This window comes from Felis catus, chromosome B1, assembly GCF_018350175.1.
Source record: "Felis catus isolate Fca126 chromosome B1, F.catus_Fca126_mat1.0, whole genome shotgun sequence".
In the NCBI taxonomy this organism is placed as follows: domain Eukaryota; kingdom Metazoa; phylum Chordata; class Mammalia; order Carnivora; family Felidae; genus Felis; species Felis catus.
The window spans coordinates 148,825,882-148,851,540 of NC_058371.1; the positions used below are offsets into that span (position 1 = coordinate 148,825,882).

Consider the following 25,659-nt stretch of genomic DNA (forward strand, 5'->3'; position numbering starts at 1 on the left):
TCTTCAATCTCATGCAAGGGAGGCATGAGAAGAGCCTGAGCATCGTATTCTAGCTGCAAGACCTGTGGAGAGGCAAACTAGAAATATTTTCCCCTGTTTTTCAGATTAATCTATAAATGGTATCTAATTTTCTCCAGATGTGTTGCCTTCCTGTAATTCTGTAGCAGTGTGACATTCAGGTTGTTTCTTAGTTTCTTCCCTGAAGCAGACTACAAGATAAAATCCTTAATCAAGATTTTCCCACTGGAGCCAAAGGAACGGTTGGATGTTCACAGAGGATGATAATATAGAATAATTATATCTTGGGGCACCAGAGTGGCTCTGTCGGGTAAGCATCTGACTCTTGACTCAACTCAGGTCATGGTGTCATGGTTCATGGTTTCGAGTCCCGGGACAGGCTCTGTGCTGACAGTGTGGAGCTTGCCTAGGATTCTCTCTCTCACCCTCTCTCTCTCTCTCTCTGTCCCTCTTCTGCTTGTGCTCCCCCCCCCCAAACTAAATAAACATTTAAAAAACATCTTTATATTTTGTTGAATGAGAGGTTGCAATTTCAAATTCCATTTCCGTACAGTTTGATAAACTCACAGCTCTAAATAACTTTGCCCTGTGTTAACAGCATGATTTCAAGACCTAGAAACAAAAAAGGAAGCATGTCATATATAGGTGATCATGTGGAAAATGATGAGTTTCAAATCAGTTTTTTCTATTTGGAAACAGAATTTTTACCACAGTCACCACTATTGGCCCAGGGCTTAAAAAAGTGATATAGATCTGGCTCTGGAAGGTAGAGGCTTCATTTAAGGAACAGAAGATATTCCAACTTTTCTTGGCTTCATGTTCTTTTCCCTTTGCCCTGACACAGGGAACATGTTCCTGCTGGTCTAATTTGCCCATGCAGTTCCAGGGGTACAAATAAATCACCTTTAAGTGAGGGTTTCTAATAAAAACACTGGAGCCATGAAATGGCATCCGTGTTATGCTTTTATAGCTGAAATTAAAAGCGAAAGTTAAAGAGCCTCCATTTACTACGCATAATTATTGGATAGTGTTCATTCCAGATTCCATGGATTTCCACAGGCTCTTTGTTTCCATCTATCTACCACCACAAGTAACAACAAAAAGCCTTCTCTTAAGCATTTAATACTCAAACTGGTAATAAATAGACTTTGTACAGCTAATTATCAACCTCATATAGCCCTACAGATTTCATCTTTTCTTCCTAATGCATAAGACAGATTATCTTGGTTGACTGAACAATATATAGAGGGAAATTTCCAGTAACCAATTTCTGTAGAAACAAACTCTGGGCCTCCAGTTCCTCAAGACAAGCATCTGGTAAGTGATTTATCAACTCTCTCTTTAGAGTGTCAATATTTTGTATAAAACTAAATTTAACAACTGAAAAATTAGAGAATTAGAAATGGAAAATTCTCATATGGATGTTTTGCTGTGAAATGGGAACTCTCTGGGGATTCTTAGGTCCAGATTTTCTATCATAAATTCCAAGCATTATTTTTCATATTTAAAATTGTGTTGTCTGCAGAGGTAGTCTGCTCTACTAATTTTAACTTTGTAAAGCTAAAACTAATTTTAAAGGTTATTAATCTTCCACCTCAGTATTTCTGTTTATCTCGAAGGAATATTTATCTCAAAGGAATATCTCAACTACTTGGTTGAATTCTTTAAAAATCTGTGTGTAAGAATATGGAAATCCGATCTAGGTAAAGATACAAGTCTGCTTTTTTGTACTTCTTGAAATTACCAAAGAATTGTATTGTATAGATGTTAGATAAATGCATTTTCCATTGATGACTGCCTTTATTTCCTTTTTCAAAAATAATTTGACTATATGGCATGTGTTTCACTACAATGCATATATGATCTTTTTTATCTTTAAATTAGAGAACCACTACAGTAATGTGTTCTTCAGTTTCTACAAATTTATTACTTTCCTAAAGGTTTTGAAACACGATTATTTTTTCATGCGCATTCTCCTACTGTCACTTTAATGAAAAACTACTTCAGAATGGTCTCTTCTATATCCCTTTGACTTTTACCTTAGATTTATTATTTAAGCAATATTCTAAAAACCCCACATTAGTACAGAAAACCTTAATAAATGAAGAGTCACTTGATATCACTAAATGTTTATTGTAGTAATGAGATTATTTAGCATTGTATTTTAACAACTGATGAAAAGAGCTTAATACATTTTAAACCTAAATATTTGAAATTAAAATGATTCTAGTAAGTCAGATTAATTTATTTGGGCTAATGCCTATGACCAGTCAATACAGGTTTTTTCAATGCATAAATGTTTACAATCACATTTTTTTAAAAAGAAAGATATAAATATTTTCTTCAAGATGTGAAAATTAGAAGCCAATGTTCTGAAAATGTTCCAAAATTATATTTTATTTTACACCATTAAAATAGATTTATTAGCTATCAACATGAATAAAGCTATACTGAACTTTAAAATCACTATATTCCCGACTGAAAATGGGGATAATATAGTTGAAGGCTGTACAATCATATGATACCTAAATTTCCAGATATACTAGAAGAGGTATTTTATATGGTAAAAAAAAAACTCATTTGGGGCACATGACTCATTTAGTGTTTCATGATGGCTCAGAGTATGCAGAGGGTATTTTCAGCAACAATTAGACCCTTTGTTTTCTCTGGAATGTTGGCAAGTGTATCCTTCTTCATTGCATCTAAGAACAACTTCCTGTTGTGTTCTGAAACTTGACAGAAATAAACTTGAAAGAGTTTGGAACTGATTTCAAAAGTCAATAGGAAGTAGCTATCCAAAGCCTTTAAAAGTTTGAACAATACTTTCAAGGGTGTGTGTCCGGGCAGAATCTAAGGCGTTGCAGTTGAAGATGCACACCTGAGTTAAAGTCATCTCCTTCTAGGAAAAATTAAAGCTTTATGAAACTTCACAACGCACACATCTAGCGCTCGCTTTGGCAGAACATACACAGGTACATTCATCTCATTGCATCTCATAGCACCACATCCTGAGAATAGATTTTAGAGAGGAGGAACAGTGGAATAACACTAATCTTTCCTAGAAAAGAGTAATTCTTTGTTTTGGAAAAGGTTTGGTGATAAGAGATCTGACATTGCCCAGGTAATTTTCTTTAGGTCTGATTCATCCCACTATAGGCCACTTTGCCTTTGTCAATGTGGGTTTAAGGCTTAATCTAACTCCAGTTTTGTCAAGTTAGCAGAAGTCAATGTTTTCAGCCTATATAAATATCATTATTTCTCAAAGACATTGAATTTTGTATCTTATTCTCCAAAGAAGGTTGTGCTAAAAGTTACAGTACCCATAGAAATTATAGATGGACAAGAAAGAAAGAAACATATTTTAAAGGAGAATAATGAAATACTTTTGTTAACAAAAGTGCTCAAATTGGTTTAAACATTAAAAGGGAATAAACATATGTGTGCATATATATATATATATATACACATATACACACACACATATGGATTTTTAAAAGGATGAATTGAGAAACAGAGAAAAAATATAGGCTAAGAAAAAGTAGTGTTATTGTCTAATAAGATAGATTCAAAACAAAAAAGATCAAGAGTTAGCTAAATCTATGTTAATAAATATTATATTCCATAATGAACACAATCACAGTTTTATAGTTCAGAGAGCATACTTTCAGAGTAAGAAGAAAAACTCATTTACTGTGTATGTTAAAAGTTTTGAGAGAAATTGATAGAAATAGATATGCAGAGGTAAATCTTACACAACATTAATCTATCTGAGAGGTATGAAAATATTTTGAAGATTCAAAAATATATTGACATTGAATATATTTGTATATATGCATATATAAATACACACATTTACATATATATACAGATTTATACATACACATATATACACTAAATATGGACACTAATAGATATACCAATAGATATAAAAACTACCAATAGATAATACAACTTGCCACAAAATGATCATTTTGATCATTTTGATCACAATCAAATGTAAAATATAAAATTTATGATGTTTGAATTCTCTAAACCAGCAAATTAACATAGAGAATCTAATTAAAAATTGTAAAATAAGACAAGTTAAATTTGCAAATTAAAGCCGAATCAAATACATTTTCTTTATAATAATCTATTGGGTTAGTAATCATATAATTAAATACAAATTATTTAGTAAATAATGAAAACTGGAAATATTTGAGCCTCTTGGATTTGGCCAAAACTGACCAGTGACAAATTCAAAGCCTTAAATGTTTTTGGGGTGCCTGAGTGGCTCAGTTGGTTAAGCAACCAACTCTTGATTTCAGCTCAGGTAATGATCTCTTGGTTTGTGAGACTGAACACCATATCGGGCTCTGTGCTGACAGCATGGAGCCTGCTTAAAATTCTCTCTCTCCCTCTCTATCTATGTCCCTCCCCCACTCTCTCTCTCTCCCTCACTTTCTCTCTCTCTCTCTCTCTCTCAAAATAAATAAACATTTAAAAAGTTATTTAAAAATCCTTAAATGTTTTCATATTAAATTAAAGACAATTATTCAACTGAAAAACAAACAAAAAAAACGAAAAACAAAGAAGGAACAGGATGGTGTCCAGAATCCATAAATCTGTGTATTATTTTTTTGAGTATAGATGACACACAGTGTTACATTAATTTATACACAGGTGTACAACTCAGTGATTTGACAAACTTGCACATTATGCTATGTTCACCATGTGTAGCTGCCATCTGTCCCATCACACCTCTATTAAAATGTCATTGCCTGTTTTCTTTATGCCATGCCTTTTACTCCCATGATATATTCATTCCATAACTAGAAGCCTCTATCTTCACCTCCCCTTCACTGTTTTGCCCAACCCTGCATCTCTCTCCCCTCTGGCAACCATCAGTTTGTTCTCAGTATTTATAGATCTGATTCTGCTTTTTGTTGTTTCTTCTTCTTTTTTATTTTAGATTCCACTTTTGAGTATAATCATATGATATTTGTCTTTCTCTGACATATTTCACTTAGCATAGAGCACTGTATGGTCCATCCATATTGTCTCAAATGGCACAATCTCATCCTTATTTATGGCTTAAAAATATGCCATTTTCTATTGATGGACACAGATTGCTTCCATATCTTGGCTGTTGTAAATAATGTTGCAATAAACATAGGAGGGGATAAGCATATGTCTTTTCAAACTAGTGTTTTCATTTTCTTTGGTAAAAGACTCAGTAGTGGAATTATTGGATCATTTTTAATTTTTTGAGGAAACTCCATATGGTTTTCCACAATGGATGCACCAGCAGTGCACAAGGTTCTTTCTTCTCCACATCCTCACCAACACTTGTTTCTTGTCATTTTGGCTTTAGCCATTCTAATTGGTGTGAAGTAATAGCTCTTGTGGTTTTGATTTGCATTTCTCTGATGATTAGTGAGGTTGAGTATCCTTTCATGTGTCTGTTGGCCATCTGTATGTCCTCCTGGGAAAAGCATTCAGGTCCTCTGCCCATTTTTTAATCAGTTGGTTTGTTTTTTAAGTATTAAGTTGTATAAATTCTTTATATATTTTGGATATTATATTTTATATATATATATTATACATATATTATATATATATATAAAATATTTATATATTTTGGATATTCAATATATTATTGAATATATCACTTGCAAATATCTTCTCCCATTCCATAGGTTGCCTTTTTGTTTTCTTGATGGTTTCCTTTATTGAGCAAACACTTTTTATTTTGATGTTGTCCCAATAGTTTATTTTTGCATTTATTTTCCTTGCCTAAGGAGATACATCTAGAAAAATGTTACCAGGGCTGATGTCAGAGAAATACTGCCTGGGGTTATGATCCTTCACTTCGTTATGTACATGTTGTTTGACTTTGGGAATTTCTCATAACATCTCCAACCCTCAGTTCCCTTTTCTGGAAAATAGGGGTAAATAATATCTATCTCATATATTGCTAGAAAGGTAAATTATTATTATAATTTTTTTGTGGTTAATATTTTATTGATCTTTACTCTGTGTCAAGCATTGTTCCAAGTACTTTACTCATTTAATTCTTACAAGTATCCAATGCGATGAGACATAAAATAATTCCCATTTTACAGATGAAGACAATATAGTCAAAAAAATTTACAAAAATTATTCAGAATCACACTTGAAAGGGCCTTTTGAAAACTGGCTCCAATCCATTGTGGGTGCTCCATAAATGTTTATTTACCCACCTTCTTCCATCTGCCTTTGCCTACTTTTGATCGTACAAAACAGGAAACATTTGCTCAACCTTCTAACCAACTCTGCCAAATATTGCCTTTTTCTCTGCAGGAGAAATCCAAAGCTCCTACTTTTTAGGTGAAGTCATACAGCACCATGGTGACAGAAAAGCCACATTTTAAAGAAAGAAAGACAAAATCAAGTTAAAGAAAAAAACAACCCACATTCAAACACAGACATACACAATTCTATTTTCAATGAAGATACATGCTTGTTATACTATTCCTAACATGTATATCATTTACACTTACAAACAAGAAGGCCCTATTATAAAGCAGAGTTGTATATACTTTCAGGAACTGAGATAGTGATCTCACCAATCTCTTCCATTGCTAGGTATTAGAGAGCTGTTTTCTGGATTTAACAAGGCCCTGGGGATGCCAGACGAAGAATATAATTACCTCTTTACCATAAAATACCTACCTTAAAAGACCCTGACAATAAGAGTGCCTGGTAGCAAATGGCATCCATTACTTCCTGACTATGTACAAAGAATTGCCTGAGGATATGAAATAATAGGGTACATTCATCTTGCGAATATCTGTATGAGATGGAGGAAACAGGTAATTGCAATTATCTCCACTTAAATACTAAAGTTGTTAAGCATTTTTAAAGCTAATGGCTTGCTTAAGACAAATTATAGCGGCATCTGAGTTGCTCAGTCAGTTAAGCATCTGAGTCTTGGCTTCAGCTCAGGTCATGATCTCACGGTTTGAGTTGGACCTCCACGTTGGGTTCTGTGCTGATAGCATGGAGTCTGCTTGGGGTTCTCTCTCTCCCTCTCTCCCTACTCTTCCCCAGCTCCAGCTCTCAAAAATAAACAAACAAACAAACAAACGTTTAAAAAAAGAGAGAGATTATAAAGCAGAGATTAAATATAAAAACTTAGACCATTATCTCTTTTTGTGGGACTGAATCAAAGATAGAGAATAGTTCTCTAGATGAAAGAGAATGTATTTTTTTTCTGGTTTGAGACAGTGTTAAAATTTTTAAAAAGCATGAATTTTGAGATTATGATGGTATAAATGGTGACCATATGGTAACACTTTTAGAAATACATGCCCGACAGTGTGCTGCATTTTCTTTTTCTTTTTCTTTTCTTCCAAGTTTTTATTTAAATTTAAGTTAGTTAACCTATAGTGTAGTATTGGTTTCAGGAGTAAAATTTGGAGATTCATCATTTACATAGAACACCCAGTAGCTTGATGCATTTTCATACACATTATTTCATTTATGATATTCTTTCAAGTTTTTATTTAAATTCTAGTTAGTTTCATTTATGAGCTTATGACAATGACATTGACACAATGACTATGATTCTATGAAATGGATGCTGTCTGGTCAGATGAAGAATTCTCTGCTCAAAAAATTTCACTTGCCCAAAGCTACATAGTTGGTAAGTTCTAGATTTTTCTAGCAGAGGCCTTTCCAGCAACAAAGCTGAGAGCTTTCACTGTTGGATGAGTTAATTTCCAGGATGTGAAATCTGATTACCATTTAGAAGTTTTGTGTTATAGGGCAGGTTGCATAAACTCTGAAAATTTCCAATGATATATCAATTTCAAAGCTATTATTAAGTCAAATGGAGATATATAATATGAAAATTATAATGACTATAAATGCTCATAAATATTAGTATTTTTCATGTATTATGCCTTGGTGTTAATCCATGCTATCTTAGCCAACTAAACTTGATAACATAAACTAAGATCATTTATAGGATACAGTGTGTGGGAAAAGAACATGGGCTCATTTCTATGTAGACAGCAAACAAACAAAAGACAACAGTCAAAAGGCACATAATTGGATAATTTATTACAGACATAAACTGCCAAAAGTCATGTGAAAAATTCAGAATATTGTATGTATTATTTTTGAGATTTTATAAATAAGAAGCTTTTATAAATGTACACTTTGAAGTTTGATAAAAGCAAAGCAGCATTTTAACTAGCAGTATCCTAACAGAATTTTTCAGCAAGAGGAGTGTTGTGGTAAACATGTTCCTTTCTTGTTTCTACTGTTATGACCTAAAACATATAGTTGGGGGGCACTGGGTGGCTCAGTAGATTAAGCCTCCGACTTCATTCAGCTCAGGTCATGATCTCACTGCCTGTGAGTTCAAGCCCCACATCAGGCTCTGTGCTGACAGCTGAGAGCCTGGAGCCTGCTTCAGATTCTGTGTCTCCCTCTCTCTCTGCCCCTCCCCTGCTAGACTCTGTCTCTCTCATAACTAAAATAAAAACATAAAAAAAAAATTTTTAAACATATAGTTGGTAACCAGAGAATATTCATTTTACTTAGAATTGGAGGATGTGATGGGGTACCTGGGTGGCTCAGTCGGTTGGGCGTCCGACTTCAGCTCAGGTCATGATCTCACGGTCTGTGAGTTCGAGCCCCGCGTCGGGCTCTGGGCTGATGGCTCAAAGCCTGGAGCCTGCTTCGGATTCTGTGTCTCCCTCTCTCTCTGCCCCTCCCCCGTTCATGCTCTGTCTCTCTCTGTCTCAAAAATAAAATAAACGTTAAAAAAAAAATTTAGAATTGGAGAATGTTAGGGGTGAAACAAACCAGAGTGACCATTTTGTGCATTTCCCATATTTTTTAGACAGGTAAAACTTGGCTCAGAAATAGGAGGTAAGTAACTCAGGTTTATACGGTTGGTTTGTGAAACAGCTCAAATGCCACACCTCAGATTCCCAATGCTGTGCTTTGAAAAGCCCCACAAATACAGCATTTCTATTGCTAAAATAGTTTAGTCTTTACACATTTAAAAAGGAGTTCATAAAACCTGTCCTGTTTAGGTGTGTTGAATATCGGGGCACCTGGGTGACTCAGTTGGTTAAGCGTCCAACTCTCAATTTCAGCTCAGGTCATGATCTCATGTTTGCTGAGTTCCAGCCCCATGTTGGGCTCCACATTGAGTGTGGAGCCAGCTTGGGATACTGTCTCTCTCCCTCTCTCTCTCCCTCTTTCCATCTCCTCTGTTTCCACTCTCTGTCTCAGAATAAACGCCTTTTAAAAAAGAATCTGAATATCAAAATATTATCACTTTCTAGGGGAATAATGTATTGATTATTGTGATTTTAATATTAACTTTTTTGTGATTAAGACACATCATATCCTTAGGTACAATATTTCATTATTTTAACTCATTAATAGGTATGAAAGCCAATGTTTGGTTTAGGTTAACATGGACTAACATTGACTTTTACCAGTGTGAAGAATATTAGGTAGTTTCCAAGGACTTATAATTATCTTCCAGAGGAAGTTATATTTCAAGGGACATTTTGTTTACATCTATTTAATTTATTTGTTATTAGTAATTATATTTGATTTAAAAAATTTTTAAAAAAGATTATGCCTGGGTGGCTCAGTCAGTTAAACGTCTGACTTCAGCTCAGGTCATGATCTCAGGGCTCCTGGGTTTGAGCCCCGAGTCAGACCCTCTGCTGACAGCTCAGAGCCTGAAACCTTCTTGACATTTTGTGTCTCCTTCTCTCTCTGCCCCTCCCCCAATCACGCTCTGTCTCCCTCTCCCTCTCTCAAAAATAAACATTTAAAATTAATAATTACATTTGAATTACCTACAAAAACTTCATTAAATATTAGACAAAGTCAGCCATTATTCCAGTCTATTCTTTTGGTGTAGTTGACAGACCTTGTAAGAGACAATATGAACTTATTTCACTAGTAAACCCAGGTGGAATTAAAGTTTTATATCTAACGCTGAAACGTCTAAAGACATGTCTGTTTCAATTAAAACATCAACCTTAAACTAACTTTTATATCAAATATTTTCCCAGACCATGTGAACTTAAAAAAAACATGTAGGTTAGTTTCTATCTTTCTGAGAGGTTTAGAAAACCAAATCCTTATAAGCACTTGTCTTCAAACCAACTAAATAGAACTCTTTCAGAAATTAGTTTTAGCAATACCATCCAGAGGTAGAAACATATCACATATTTACAACATATACGAGTGGACATACACCCAAACACACAGACACGTAGACCTTATTTCTTTTTTATTCTCAAGTTACTTAATGTACAGTGTAGTCTTGGCTTTAGGAGTAGAACCCAGTGATTTATCTCTTACATATGACACCCAGTGCTCATCCCGAAAAGTACCCTCCTTTATGCTGGTTCCCCATTTAACCCATCCATTACATTTTAAACGCACAATAAGAGGTATAAATTCAAAAGACAGAGAAAGAACCGATATTCTTCCAAGAAGCACTTTAATTTCTTAAGGCCAATGCTTTACAAGCCTTTAGAGATAAAAAGGGGAAGGCTTTTGTTTTGTTTTGTTTTTTCCTGGGAAACAAGGTTTTTATCTGTGGCTACAGCCACAACTGGGCAGCAGGGGCAGGTGGGAACACCCAGGCTGGTGAGTCAAGCCAAGCCACCCAGTCAAGTTGTCTCCCACCTTCAGCAAACAGAATACAAAGGTGTTCAGGGGTAGGCCAAGGGCATTGGTGGAGCAGTAAAAGCAGCAACACTCAACCTCAAGTGAGGTACCTGGAGGGTCATGGAAGGTCCCTGCAGGATGAGGGAGGACTAGAAACCCGGGGCTGGGACTCAGAAGCCTTAGGAACAGGGAAAGTTTTCCAATGGTAAAGGAATAGGTGAATTCTGAATCGCCTGCACAGCTGACTTTTGTTTTGCAAAAGGATTTGTGAGTTAAGGATAGTTTTTCTCAATCCCTCGAAGAATTGGGTGGTAACTTAATTGACATTATGGATTGATTCACCTATCCAATTATATTATCTTCAATTTGCTTCTTTCCCTCTGCGTACATAGTTTTAATTTTAAATATTTCTGGCAATATTGAATAACCTCCATCAGGTGTCAGATGGGTCCCTAAAGAGAATGAAAAAAAATATTACTTTCTCAAAATCCAGAGTCACTTATAAAATAAGAAAAAAGCAAAGCTAAGCAAAACAAAACCTTGCTGTAACAGGCAGGCAGAAAGCCAAGCACAGTTATGCAAAATGAGACCAGTGAGAAGGCCAAGGCTGTCCCTGGGACAGAAAGGTTCAAAAAGCAATGGGTTTGGATTTCGAAAGGAAGGGTCAATGTAACACTGCATTTTGCAATCTTTAGCGGGCACTACAGAGACTCGGAAGAACTGATTTTGGTAAGAATTTTTACCTTTGGCGGGCTTCTACTGGTTTTTCAAAGATCCTCTCTATTGGCTCTGGTATTTGCCAGAGTCTTCCCTTAGTTGTTTCAAGGAAAAAAGTAACCATTTACCTGAAAAATCTCTCAGTTTTGTCCTGTCTAGGAGGGGCCCATATACGAGCCATCCTTTGGAGGCAGATCTAGGGGTGTCTGTAAGGCCATCAGCTGAGATTTTTGTTTACAGTTACGTAGTCTCTTCAGGAGAAACAATTCAGACAGAGGATCACACTGGGGGAGCAGCAGGAGTTAAGTCAGTCATATAATCTTTTGTTTCAGGCACTTCTTACATCTTTAATTTATTGTTAGCCTTTTGTAATCTTTTAATGAAACTATTTTGAACTTTTTTAGCCTTGTGGAGGCTTCTGCTTGCCAATTAAAAGAGGTATTCAGTTCTGTTTGAGAACCCTTACTTTCAAGTGAGCTTCTTAAATCATCTTATCTGATCGGAACGATCCACGTATGGCCACTTTACTTCCACATTGTCTTTAGTAACATTTTTCCATCTTGCTAAACATCTGGAACATTCTGGAACTATAGTTCTTAGACATAAAATAAGCAGGTAAGCTGGAAGGAAGCACACTCAATTCTCTATATACAGAGGATCCCATTTCTTTCAGCTAGGTTTTGGGTTTCTTGGAGCCAAACTAATACTTAAGAGGGACTTGTCAAGGGGTTGGGATTTAGTGAGGTGTTTTGCAGTGTGCCTCATTGCATGGAAACTTTCTTGAGGTTGGTTGGTGACCTAGTGTCAACCTAACTCATTCTGTGACAAATTTATCCTAACACAGAGTCTTTGAGTCAGGCAGTGAGTGCTCTAACAGCTCTTAAATCCTCAACCTATGCCCACTAAGTTTTGTAGCTTTTTGGCCTCCAAGATCCATGCTACCAATAACTTTTATTTACATAAAACAAGACAAAAAAACATGTGCACCTTAATACACCTGCAGCAACCAAAACATGTCATTCTGGACTGGTCAAGAGAAGGCCCCATGCATAACACAAGCAAACCCCAACGTGGGCTTAACCAGCAGATGCCCTTCAGGAGACTATGGACAGGAAATTTGGAAAGGATTCAACCAGCAAACTCTAATAAATAAGGACCTTGGACTGGAACTGGGGAAGGGATTCCAACATGGACTTGTGGACTGAACCAAGAGCTAAGAACTGGTGTTCTGCTCTGTGAGAGCTTCCTGTCAGAAATCCAGTTAGATCAGTAGCTTGAATATAAGAACAGAGCTAAAACCAAGACTTACCAGGAGCCCTCAGAAAGGACAAGAAAAACAGTGGACTCAAAGGGCTTGTGGGGCATCATACCTATGTTTCTTGTTGCCCCCCAAATGCTATCAGAAGTTCACTCTGGATCCCATGGGGAGCCTGAATGGCTCAGTCAGTTAAGCATCTGACTCTTGATTTCCGCTCATGTCGTGATCTCATGGTTCGTGGGTGTGAGCCCCACATCGGACTATGTGCTAACAGTGCAAAGCCTGCTTTGGATTCTCTCCCTCCCTCTCTGTCTGCCCCTCCCCTGTTCATGTTCTGTCTCTTTCTCTCTCTCAAAATAAATAAATACACATGAAAAAATTACAAAACTAAAACTAAAAACTTAAAAATAAAAGGTTCACTTTGATCCCAATGCTACCACCAAATCGGTTAGGAAACAAAGTTCAACCGATAAATTTTAAGATCTAATTTGTTAAATGATTCATGAATTGGGCAGCATCCCATCTATAGCAAGTAGAGAGGAGCTTTCTCATGTTGTTATGTGTGAGTTTTCTAAGAAGATTTATAGTTAAGGTAGGGCCTAGATAACACAGTAGGGAAAACATATTTAGGAGGAAAGAAATGGCCTCAGATTTAAACGTTTTGAATTTGTCAAACAGTCAAGACATTCATAGAAATGTTCAGAATATATAAGTCTTTGTCAGCCTGGTGATGTTGACACTAATACGTGTAAATCACATATCGAGGGTGTTTACAGAGTAGATAACAATGCTGACACTAGATTTGAAGTTATCACATTTAAGGTGTGACCACTCATTTATCTGTCCTTTATGTATGGATTCTAGTTATCATTTTTCTCTTACTACTTAATTCTTCATTCCTTATCACTTTACCATGTTCTATTTTTCTTCTTGGTACTTATCTCCATATAGTATGTCTATTCTTATTTTATCAAACTCCACATTGGCTCCATAAGAGTAGATATTTCATTGAGAATGCTCTTGTAGTAGCCACAATATGTTGGATAGTACAATACAGACTCTACTGTGGTAGGGTCCCCTCCCTAAGGAAAGAAAAAAAAACAAAACCTCAAGGCAACCTTGCTACTTGACAAAGTCCCTCAAGACCTTGTAACATGAGATCACTTAATCAGACTACAAGTTTGTGTGTTTCCATATATGGGAGACAAAGAAGTAAAAAAGATATAAAAAAACTACACCACGTGGCGTTCTGGGCTCAGTTCTTCGGGTACGAACCCAACTGAGTGGTGCTGGCAGGAATAAAGTTGCTTCCTGGAAAGAAAAGCCTCAGTGTTAGGACGCTCTGTGCGAGAATCCTGCTCCATTACGTGTGGGCTCTCATCCAGGATTTGGAGATGGTGCGTTTCCACCTCCTTTGCCACTAGGGATGCGAACCTCAGGGCGCCTGGAGAGGGGGTTCACCAGGCACCAGAGGACTGCTCGATCCGCAGGAGACTAGCCCTCCCAGCGCACTAGCCCTCCCAGCGCACGGAAGCCAGGACCCTGTGTGGCCAATGGAACCCTTGAAGCCCAGGAACCAGTTCAGAGAATACCCGTCAGACTGGTAGGAACCCGGGTTCATTTTGTCAGACCTGCCCCTATGAGGCAGAAGGGGAGCCTGATCACCTCCCAGACTTGCTCTAGTAGTTCCACAAGGGAGGAGGAATGAAGCTGCAACTCTAAGGCTTTGGGCGCTGGGCAGCAGGTTGGAGTCACCATGTGACTATGTATGGGGACTTGTGTCTCCTTCATTTCCTGTGTCAATGACTATGATAATTAGAGCCAACAGTCTCTGGTTAGTCTACCTCAGAACGGAGACTTTAAGAAATATTCCCAAGCAGCTGCCGAAACTCCTTTTGTTTCAGGGAAGTTCCCTGTCTTCTCCGGACTGACATGGACTGCCTAATTCTACTGGTGAGAAACAAAACAAAAGAAACCTGGAGTCTGCTCCTCTGTCTGAGTTGACAAGATTTAAAACTGGGAATTCTCTTTCTCCGCCTTGTGCTGGCACCTTGTCTCTTCTGCCTTCCCTTCCCTCCCTCCTGCTTCTGCACCACCTAGGGGGAGGCCTGCATAACTGGCTCCTCAATACCTCAGGCACCATCAACTCCTCTTCCCACCCTAGATGTTGAGAAGTGAAGACCACCGAAGACAGATTTCCCCACTAACATTCCAGGTAAAAATTAACCATGGGGAACAAATTGTCTTAAGTGGACTCAAGTAAAGCATATTCAGTGTTTAAGCTAATTTAAATTTGTTGGTTTGAGATAGACAATGTTTAACAACATCAAAAAAAAATTATTCTACCTAGATTTGCTGTAGGTCAAATAAGCTCATGTTATCTCTGTTCCAATTTGTTAACAAAAGGATGACTGAAAGTGATGGTTAATTTTGTCTGTCTCAAAGTTTTCATGGGTAATTGTTAAGATAGCTTTCAAAGTCTTTAGTAACCTAAAACTTTAAAGCTTTGCATGATAAATTGAGATTGAATTCATTGGATATCTAATGAGATAAGAGGTGAAAGCACTAATTACCAGATGTAGGTTTGTGCTTCTGACTTGTTGCAGAAAAAAAAAAAACTAAGGATATTTGGAACTATTGAAAAGCATGCTTTCTACTTAATGGATTCATAAGTTTGCCATCTAAAAAAAAAGTTCTGATGTAACATAGAATTCACAATTGGTCAGTACTTAGTTCACTGGTACCAAGGTTTCTAGAAGTTAAAATTCTGCCACATGTAGTTAAAACTGGTAAAAATAAGACAAGCAACTCTACGTAGACAAGTAAGAGATGTAAAAGAAAGATATAAAAAATGAAAATATATATTTTTTGAAGGTAAAAGAAAGTAATTTTGTCCTAAACGAGACTGGCTATTTGGAGAAAAATGGCTTGAGACAAAATCTAAATGCAAAGAAAAGTTGTAGAAGGCTCGTGAAGGAAAATCTTTAAAAAGAAATTTTTTGTGTGGTCAGGATGGACTAAGGTTAAAATAAATGGATTTTAAAAGTACACAGGGTTAAGATTAAAATTCCTCCTTTGATCCAAAGAATGGAGAAATAATGGCAATACTCTTGGTGCCAGCCTCCAAATCCTCCACATTTGTGTTGTTTCTGTTTAACAGAGGAATGGATGCCTCTGCCATATGAGACATGGATAATATAAAGGGCTTTTACTAAGATACACGGGAGCCATTTTACTAAACTTAGCCCATTGTATGCCAAAAATGGATATCCACATGGCTGAAGCATATTTATGTGGGCATTGTTGGAAAAGGCAGGGGAATAGACCTTGACTTTGGCTCTTTAAGCCCCTCCCTCAACGGCAAAAATCGATATGTGAATTATTGTTGGGCCATAATAGACTTAATGCACCCTATGACAACCAAGAAAATCTTGCTTGGTCACAGTCCATATGCCCAAGGTCCTACAGGCAGGAAATAGGGTGGGGGGGGGAACCCTTTACATTACAAGGTTTAAGACAGATAAAAGGAGATCTAGGTAAACTTTCTGACTGGGTAAGTATATAAAGGCTTTTCAGAATATTACATATGTTTTTGAGTTGACCTGGAAAGATATAATGCTTTTGTTAAATCAGACTCTTAATGAGACAGATGGTTTGGAAAAAAAAAGGGGGGGGGGAATCTAAGACTTAGCCCTTAAATTATGCTAAATTAGCCACTATTTTACAAACATAAAATGGGGAGACCAATGGCCTTCCTACAGAAGTTGAGGGAGGCTCTCATTAAATATATGGGAATCCCCACGACACCCCTAAGGCTGAGATGATTTTAAAGGATAAATTTGTCACTCAATCAGCCCTAGGTATTCAGAGAAAATGCAAAAATTAGCTGTTGGACTTGAAGGGACTCTGAAGGAGCTCTTACGAGCTGCCAATTGGGCATATTACAAACAAAACAGAAAAGGAAGCTTTTAAAAAAAAAGAAAGAAAAGAAAAGAAATATGAAGCCTTAGTTGTGGCCTTACATACTATGTCAGACCGAACTTCCCGAGGTCCTGGCACCAAGTGCCATTTATATGGCCTTTCAGAACACTAAAATGGGAACATCCTCAGACGGGACAACCAAAATGAAAACCCCATAAGCCATGCCCCTTGTATGGAAACAATCACTGGAGATCTGAGTGCCCTCAGGGACCTCTATCTATGAGCTCAGATAACCAATGTCCCTCGAATGAACTAACCAGGTCCTGGAGCTCTTCACGGTGGCTCCCCTAAACCAACTGTCTATCAGAAACCCAGAACATTGGGTAACTCTGAATATAGAAGGAAAACTGGTTGATTTCCTTCTTGACACCAAAGCTACCTCTTCTGTCCTCCTTTCCACTCCAGGCCAGCTATCCAAAGGCAGCATGATAATTAGAGGCATCTTTGAAAAATTTCTAACCAAATTTTTCTCTCAGCCCCTGGGATGTATATGGGGAAACCTAATTTTTTCTCATTTTTTACTGATAATGCCAGAGAGCCTCACTCCCTTGCTAGAAAGGAACATTATAACTAAATCAGAGACTATGTGCTACTAACTCCAGGACAGATAAACAATTACGTGAGTTTTTGAAAATTACTGGATATTGTAGGCTGTAGATCCCAGGGTTCAAAAAAATAGTTTCCTGCTATATTAATTATTAAAGGGGACTCAATCCTACTAGTCTCCCCCACAAAAGTAAACTGGGGTCTGACTTCCAGACACTGTCTCCAGCCCTTGGAATGGTTACAAACAGAGCAGGGCAATTACTATTACCAAGCTCACAGAGCTAAAAGATTATTAAAGCACAGCATCAGGACTTTCATTTCGGGAGGGACAAAACTTATCAAATGGCCCAAAGAATGTTTACGAAAAGAAAAATTGTCAAGGACAGTTCTGCAAGTACTATCAGGCTGTAAAGTATGTCTTAAAAACAATCCTCTCGGGGCGCCTGGGTGGCGCAGTCGTTAAGCGTCCGACTTCAGCCAGGTCACAATCTCGCGGTCCGTGAGTTCGAGCCCCGCGTCAGGCTCTGGGCTGATGGCTCAGAGCCTGGAGCCTGTTTCTGATTCTGTGTCTCCCTCTCTCTCTGCCCCTCCCCCGTTCATGCTATGTCTCTCTCTGTCCCAAAAATAAATAAACGTTGAAAAAAAAAAATTAAAAAAAAAACAATCCTCTCAACCACAAACTTGCTTTCCCAGAAAATCAAGGAACTGGAGACTATCCAGTAAAGACTAACAGGTTTCACTCATCTGCCAAAGTCAAAAAAAAAAAAAAAAAAAAAAAAAAAAAAAATCCCAACATCTGTTTGTGCAGGTTAATGCTTTTACTCACTGGGTAAAGGCCTTCCCCTACAAGACAGAAAAGGCACATAAAGTAATAAAAATTCTGCTTTATAAAATAATACCCAGGTTTAGCTTATCTAAAAATTTACAAATTAATAATGGTAAATGGCTGCCTTGACTCTTTCTCTAGTAGAACTCCTGGTTCTTAAAGAAGTTTTACACATCAAAATAAAACAGACTGTCTGCTTATACTCAGCAAAACTCTTAATAACACCTGATAAGCATTAGATGCCTTAAATTTTTTTTAATTAAGTTAGGGCCAGACTCTTAGAAATAGAGCCACCATTGATTACTTATTGCCACCACTTCTCCATCACCTGGGTTATGAAATTGATTCCCTGACATATGTTGTTTACAAAGTCAGGGTCTCTCCTAGATTATTTGACAAGTTTGGGAACTGGGGGCATTATCTTAAGACGCCATCTTGTTGGTCAGTATGATCTTTACTGTGTGTTTTTCTTTTTATGTCTACTAATGTTTATGCCACTTCATGCCTGTCAGCCTTCCTGTAAAACCATGCTGTGGGCCACTCGACCGACCCTTGAGTAGACTCTGACTGCTGAACCCCTAAACCATCCCTTATCAGCTTGAAGAAGCCAGAGCAGTCATCATCCCTATTTTCTAACAGCAGTTACAGGCCCTATTCCAGGGAAGAAATAAATAGGGAAAGGGTTAACATTAGGCAGGGAGAGATAAGGGCCGTTCAGGAGGCAGACTGCAGCTACAAATGGGAGGCTGAAGAACTAGATGGGGTTTTCCCCTTACAAAATCCCTTATGGGCACCCTCTCCCCATTATCCAGTGCATATGGAGGGATCTAAATGAGGTAGACAACCTAAGCCAATCTAAGGCAACAGATGCGAGCCCTTGGCTGTACCCTAACCACCTTACTCCACTGGGTCAGGGAGCGATTCCCTCTGAATCTGACCACAGATGCTCACCCCTTTAAACCGGGAGATGCAATATAGATAAAGAAATAAACTGTCCACCTCCTAAAAGCTCCCTGGAAGGTCCCGTTCACTGTCATTTTGTCCACCCCTACTGCAGTAAGGTAGGCAAAGTGGGTCTCTGCATTCACTACAGCAGAGTGAAGCCAGCATCTCGAAACTGGGAGTGCATTCCTGATCCATCAATGCCATGCAAGCTGACCATACGGAAGAAGCAATCTGCAACTGTAGAGGCTCTGGGAGACTGCAGCCCTGCTTTAGTCACTCTGGAAGCTGACTAATCTACACATGGCAGAAGCTTGAGGAATCGACAGTCCAGTGGAACGAAAGACTGTCCTTATTTTCTATATCTGTTTCCTTACTCTGATGCACTGTCATGCCTTCTCACTATTATTTTGATTCTTGCTCTACTCTGTGCTGTAGGATCAGCAGAGTCTGGTCTGGCCGGCTGGAAATGTGGTGAGAGGTTTCTGTGAGCACTCACCTTCCTTTTGTGGATAGTATACTTTGTTGGTACCAACATGGGAAAACGATGGCCATAAGAGACTAGAAAAGTAGATCCCCACAAACCTTAGAGTAAAACAAAATACCCCAGTCCTACTGTCGGGGTTTGGCTTCTCAAAAGCTCAATTATTGGGGAAAAAAAAACTGTCTTGCCTAGTGGGGAAAAAGTTCATCATCGTCTCTGTTCAATACTTAACATGCCTAAGCCAAAGCTTTTATAAGTCAACTGCCTGAAAAACCCAATGGTGGGAGATCCCCGATCACCTTGAGCCAGATTCCCCAACCTTTGTCTAACTTCTCTCATCTCTGAGAGACCTGGGACAATGTCAACACAGCTATCAAATGGCAGGCCCCAGGTGGACTATACTAGATATGTGGGAGGACAGTGTATATAAACCTCTAAACCAAGATGATGCCCTTGGACCCTAAATAGAGGGGTCTGAGCACCAAAGGGGGGACTGTGGTAGGGTCCCCTCCCTAAGGAAAGGAAAAAAAAAATCCTCAAGCCAACCTTGTTACCTGACAACATCCCTCGCGACCTTGTAACATGAGATCGCTTAATCAGAATACAAGTTTGTGTGTTACCATATATGGGAGGCAAAAAAGTAAAAAATAAACAAAAAACTACACCACCTAGCATTCTGGGCTCAGTTCTTTGGGTATGGAACCCAACTGAGTGGTGCCGGCAGGAATAAAGTTGCTTCCTGGAAAGAAAACCCTGGGTGTCATGACTCTCTGTACGAGAATCCTGCTACAATACTATAGGAAAACAACAACAACCATAGCAAAACAAAACAAAACAAAACAAAAACCCACAACACTAAAATATCAATGGCTTAACATAATGAAGAATTATTTTTTCCTGTCATGGTCTAAAGAAAGGTGGGAAGATCACCTCAATCATGGCAGGACTAGGCATCTGAACACACAGACTAGAAAGGCTCCCTGGCCATGGAAGAAAGGACTGGAGGGTCAAGGAAAAGTTTTACGTCACCCACAGCCCAGTAACCAAAACTTAGTCACATCTTCCCAATCTAACTACAAGGGAGACTAAAAAATACTCTCTGTGCTTGGAAAGAGGTAAAGGTATTGTGAACACATAGCATTTTCTCTGCCCTGGCCCTTGACTATAAATAGTACCAAAGGTACCCAGTACTTCCCAGCAAATACTATTTTTTTAAAAATCAGAATTTGTTATTTAGCAACAGAGGAGGGTGGACAATGACTAACTATGAACTTTTAAAACTTTACATTTCTTATTCTTTCTTTTCACAGGCAGATATCCACAAAAATTTGCAAATAATGACAGGAAATATAGTAGTACCAATACCATCAAATCATAACCCAGTGCTGTCATAAATTTACTTTTGAGGTGTAGCAAACACAAGAATCAGCTTAATACTATCTATTGTATTGGAACTTTAGGGTATTTATAAATCCTAAGACTTTTGGTAAAAGCAAAATAATAATAAAAAAAATAATGTTTACCTACTCTTAACACAGAGCCCACTTTGGATCCTCTGTCCCCCTCCCCAGCTCTCACTCTCTTTCTTTCTCTCAAAGATAAGCATTTAAAATAATAATAATAATATTTAAATATATACTCCTCCCCCATGATGCTCAGGAACATCTCAGAACCACTAACACATTACCATCCTTTCAAACTAGGTCAGAACTATTGTTAACTCTGTGCGTAATGGCGGGTCAGTGGATTCTCCTATTCTGGTGGAGAACAGACAGAAACGCAGTTATATCCCAGACACATTTAATCACGCAGAAAACATCCTGAAGTCTCTAGTTTCTTACAACATAATTTGGCAAAGTATTTACACACTCCAACCTCATTAACACTCTAGCCTTCTCTCTCCCATTTTAGGGTCTTTGCACGACGTGCTCTTTCCTGGTTGGAAAGTTTTCTTCTCAAAATTAACGCTTGCTCCTTTCTCAGGGGAAACATTTGTAAGCAGCTTGATTCTGTCAGTTTCCCTCTATTTATGGAATATATCTCTGCTTCATAGCACTTACCATCAATGAAAATTTCAATTTATTGGTATGATTGTTTGATCAGTATCTTTCTTTCCCACTCTCTTCGAAGCACCATGAAGATAGCTGAAAGTTTTTATAGTAGTTAGATTCTCCAGTGCAGTGTGTCCCAGATATTAAACAATAATATCCAATCGATAGTTTTGAATTAATTAATTAATTTTGCTCTCACAACATTGTCCTTTATGTTAGTATGTACAAGGGTAGTGAAAATCAAAATAAAACAAGTAACAAAATAATAACACCTTGTTCTAGAAATCAAACAAAAACCTGGCAGCTAGCCAGGCAAGAACTTGTACATTTTGTCCTTTGTTACACTTTGACAGAGTGGAGAACATAGCTGGGATTACTCTGGGTAGTATGGACATTTTAACAATATTAACTTTTACAATCCATGAACACAAAATATCTTTGCATTTATTTGTGTCTTCTTAAATTTATTTCATTAATGTCTAATAGTTTTCAGTGTACAGTTCTTTTACTCTTCGGTCAAATTTATTCCTAGATATTTTATTATTTTTGATGCAATTATAAACAGATTGTCTTCTTAATTTGTTTTTGATAGTTTGTTAGCATATAGAAACACAAAAGTGTTTTATATATTGACTTTGTATACTATAACGTTATAATCTTTTAAAATAAAAAGTATTTGCATGAGGCAGGGTAGGGGTGGAGTGAGGAGGATTTGAAAAGGAAAAAAAGATAAGAAATTGCACATGAGAAAAGGAACAGGTTAAATTATATCCTTTGACTCCGGGTCCGGAGACTTCTGATTTTAATTCTTGAAGAGAAGTTCAGCAGCTGCCCGAGGGCTCAGGAAGCCTGATAAACCCACGCTTGTTACATAGTCTCTGTTTTTCTGGCACTTTAAACAAAGAAAAATAACCCCTTAGGCTCATGCTAAATTGGGAAAACAACAATATGTTTCAGAGTAGTGCTTAGGATATATTTCAAGCTCTTCCACTTATATATGATAGCTAAAGAGAGATAAAAGTACCTTTATTAGAACCATGCTGAGAATATAAAACTACACATGATGTCACTGGTGTTACAAAGTGCATTGGAGCGATGTATCTCCAGTGCTACACCTACCCCAACCTTGTTTCTTTCACCCAGTCTTTTGTTGTCATTCCCTTCTTCTTCCCCGCCCTCCCTCTAGACATACTTTCATTCTTGTGGTCTGTTAAATACAATTTAGATGGAATCATTTGCCAGTCTCATCTAGTAATTTAAAGGAGGGAAGTACTACCTAAGGCCACTCACTCTTCAGTTTCTAGTTTACACCCTGGGTGGCTCAGTCAATTAAGCATTGGACTCTTGATTTCAGTTCAGGTCAGAGTCTCGTGGTTGGTGTGGTTACTCTCCCTTTACTCCAAAGCCCAGTACTTTTACTATCTGTCCCACAAATCTCGGCCTCAATTGTCCAATGAACATGTTGATGGTATTTAATGTATAAACAGCACATATGAAATAAATAGTGTAAGACCTATGAGTTTTTATAATACTTTTTTTCTTCCACTGGTTCATAAAGCACAGTAATGTGATCTAAAGCTGCTGCATCTATAGTAATGAAATACTAATTTAATAAAATATCAATTTATTTTACTTTGATTGCCGCTATTAAAACAGATACTTCTTAACATGTTCCTTTTTGTTTAAAATCTAGTTTCTGAAAAATGGACAAGAAGCTGGATATCTTCAGGAGGGAGTTAGTGGATGTTCAGGGTGTCCCCCTCTTCTGGAGTATTGCTGAGGAGTGGTCCCAGGTGGAGTCATTTGAGGCCCGACCAGATGACCTTCTGATCTCAACCTACCCCAAATCCGGTAAGATCTTTTTAGTTGTTTGTACTCGCTGATTGGTTATCGATCTGTATGTGTAAGCCCACTGATCTCATCACTAGTGAAAGGAACACAGCAGCAGTTGCTGGGACAGTTTTGTCTGAAATCAGATAAAACTCACTTTCGATTCTAAAAGATCTGCCACTGAGTAGGGGCTAATCTGAGGGAAAATTAATACCATTGTCTTATTTTCCTTTTTAAATCCAAACAAAAATGATGAAAACTGCATATCTAAAATGATTTAGGTACATTAGATTATTTACATATTTATATTCCTTCTATGCATTTTAATGTTTACATTATTCATTGTAGTATTTTAAACATATTTGGTAAAATATTTTATTATTTTAAACACTTTATTATTATTTTAAACACATTTAGAAATGTTTTGCTATAATGTTAAACAGCTGCTGACCTCAGTGTTAAAAGCTGCTGACCTTCTCTGATCTCAGAAAAAATAACTTAAGATGACTCAATAAGAATCACTAATTTTTATTTCTCCAGATATTTTTATGACAGTCTTCCAATTCATCCAGTGATAGATATACAGAGAAATATCAGAGAATGAGTTTTTATTGCCTTTTATCCACTTAATTTACTTGAGCCCATAATCAATCAAGTGTTCCAATTGCTAAATTCTCTAATGTCAACTTTCCTTTATATTTCTGCTCCATTTCTTTTTTCTTTTCTTTTTTTTTATAATTTTATCTATTTATTTTTTTGTGAGGGAGGAGCAGAGAGAGATTCCAAGCAGGCTCTTTGCTGATGTAAGCACAGAGTCTGACACAGGGCTTGAACCCACAAACTGTGAGATCATGACCTAAGCCCAAATCAAGAGTTGGTTGCTTAACTGACTGAGCCACCCTGGCAACCCTTTCTGCTTCATTTCTGAAAGGAATTGAGAAAGAGAAGGTTTTAATAATTACATTGACTACTAATTCTCTTTTTATTTTATAAATGTTGAAATTACTTCATAGGGCTATGTGAAAAAGCCTGGGAGGAAACACCTGAGTTTTTGGAGATTCTAATGCCAAAATTATAAACACTGCATGAGAACAAAGAGCTCTTATCAGAAAACAAACAAATGTACAATACAGACCTTTGTAGGAATAGAAAACAAGCCTATTTTGGCAAAAGCTAGTTTTTTCTTTCTTCTTACTACTTACATTGCTCTCTAAGCAATTTAGCAGACCCAAATTGTTTGGAACGAAAACTACTTTGCATTTCCTGGTTGAGGCACAAGTTTAGAAAAGGTGGGGCAGTTACTAAAAATGTACATGATCTTTTGTTTTTGCTATTTAAAAAAATATATTCACAAGCAGAAAACCATTCGGATGATCTTTGGAAGGCACCATTATACAGTGCTTCATTTGTGAAAGTGCTTTTTTTTTTTTTTAACTTTTTTTTTTATTTTTATTTTTTTTTCCAACATTTATTTATTTTGGGGACAGAGAGAGACAGAGCATGAACGGGGGACAGGCAGAGAGAGAGGGAGACACAGAATCGGAAACAGGCTCCAGGCTCTGAGCCATCAGCCCAGAGCCCGAAGCGGGGCTCGAACTCCAGGACCGCGAGATCGTGACCTGGCTGAAGTCGGACGCTTAACCGACTGCGCCACCCAGGCGCCCCGAGTGAAAGTGCTTTTTGAAGCTGGATTTCTTTTGACGTAGTGAAAGCTAGGTGGCTAGCTGGCTACATGTAAAGTAATTGAATACTCTGTGGTCACGTTTTGTCTTTGATTTTTTTTTCCCTTTACAAGCTGTTGAAAATGTGTCTTAATGTTATTAATAGATCAGTTCCCTGTAAATTTTGAGAAGCCAAGCTAACTTATTCCGTGTATGAGGCAAATCATGTGCTTTAAAAAAAAAATTATGGAAAATAAGCATTTCCAATTTTAAGCATAGCAAAAATGGTACTTTCCGTCAGGTCTCAATGGCCACAGTTTGAACCATCCATTGACAGGAAATAAAATGTGTTATATTTTGGAATTTAGGTCTCTTCGTCCCCATGAATCTTTGCTTAAGCAAAGATCAGACAACAAAATTTTCAAGGATAGTATTAATTTGACTCACATTTTTCTTAACACTGTAGTTGTCTGTGTTAGATGGATGAGAGAGATAGTCTCATACTCATGATTCAGGGACAAGAAGCAGAAAGAATTGTCTATAAGAAAGAACTAAAAAGGAGGCCGAAAGTACTCTCAATTATGGAACCAACCCAAAGGTGCATCCTTGTGCTGTGGTAGGGTCCCCTCCCTAAGGAAAGAAAAAACAAAACAAAAAAACCTGAAGGCAAC

At 37.5% G+C, this 25,659-nt stretch overlaps 1 protein-coding gene across 9 annotated transcripts in view; it reads left to right on the top strand.

The window, feature by feature from the left end:
* The first annotated feature begins 965 nt into the window (after positions 1–965).
* The window catches only part of LOC101086557 (sulfotransferase 1 family member D1-like), a 45,732-nt gene continuing 21,038 nt past the window's right edge, over positions 966–25,659 (top strand). The window contains exons 1-3 of one of the 9 annotated variants that reach the window (XM_045056256.1): positions 11,314–11,421; positions 14,572–14,882; positions 23,191–23,348. In XM_045056256.1, the coding sequence (XP_044912191.1) occupies positions 23,201–23,348 (148 nt within the window). In that variant the 5' untranslated portion in view covers positions 11,314–11,421; positions 14,572–14,882; positions 23,191–23,200. Of the gene's footprint in view, positions 1,336–11,267; positions 11,422–14,070; positions 14,271–14,290; positions 14,883–23,190; positions 23,349–25,659 lie in introns of those variants that run through there. The other 8 variants (XM_045056259.1, XM_045056262.1, XM_045056257.1 and 5 more) reach the window with 8 other exon arrangements.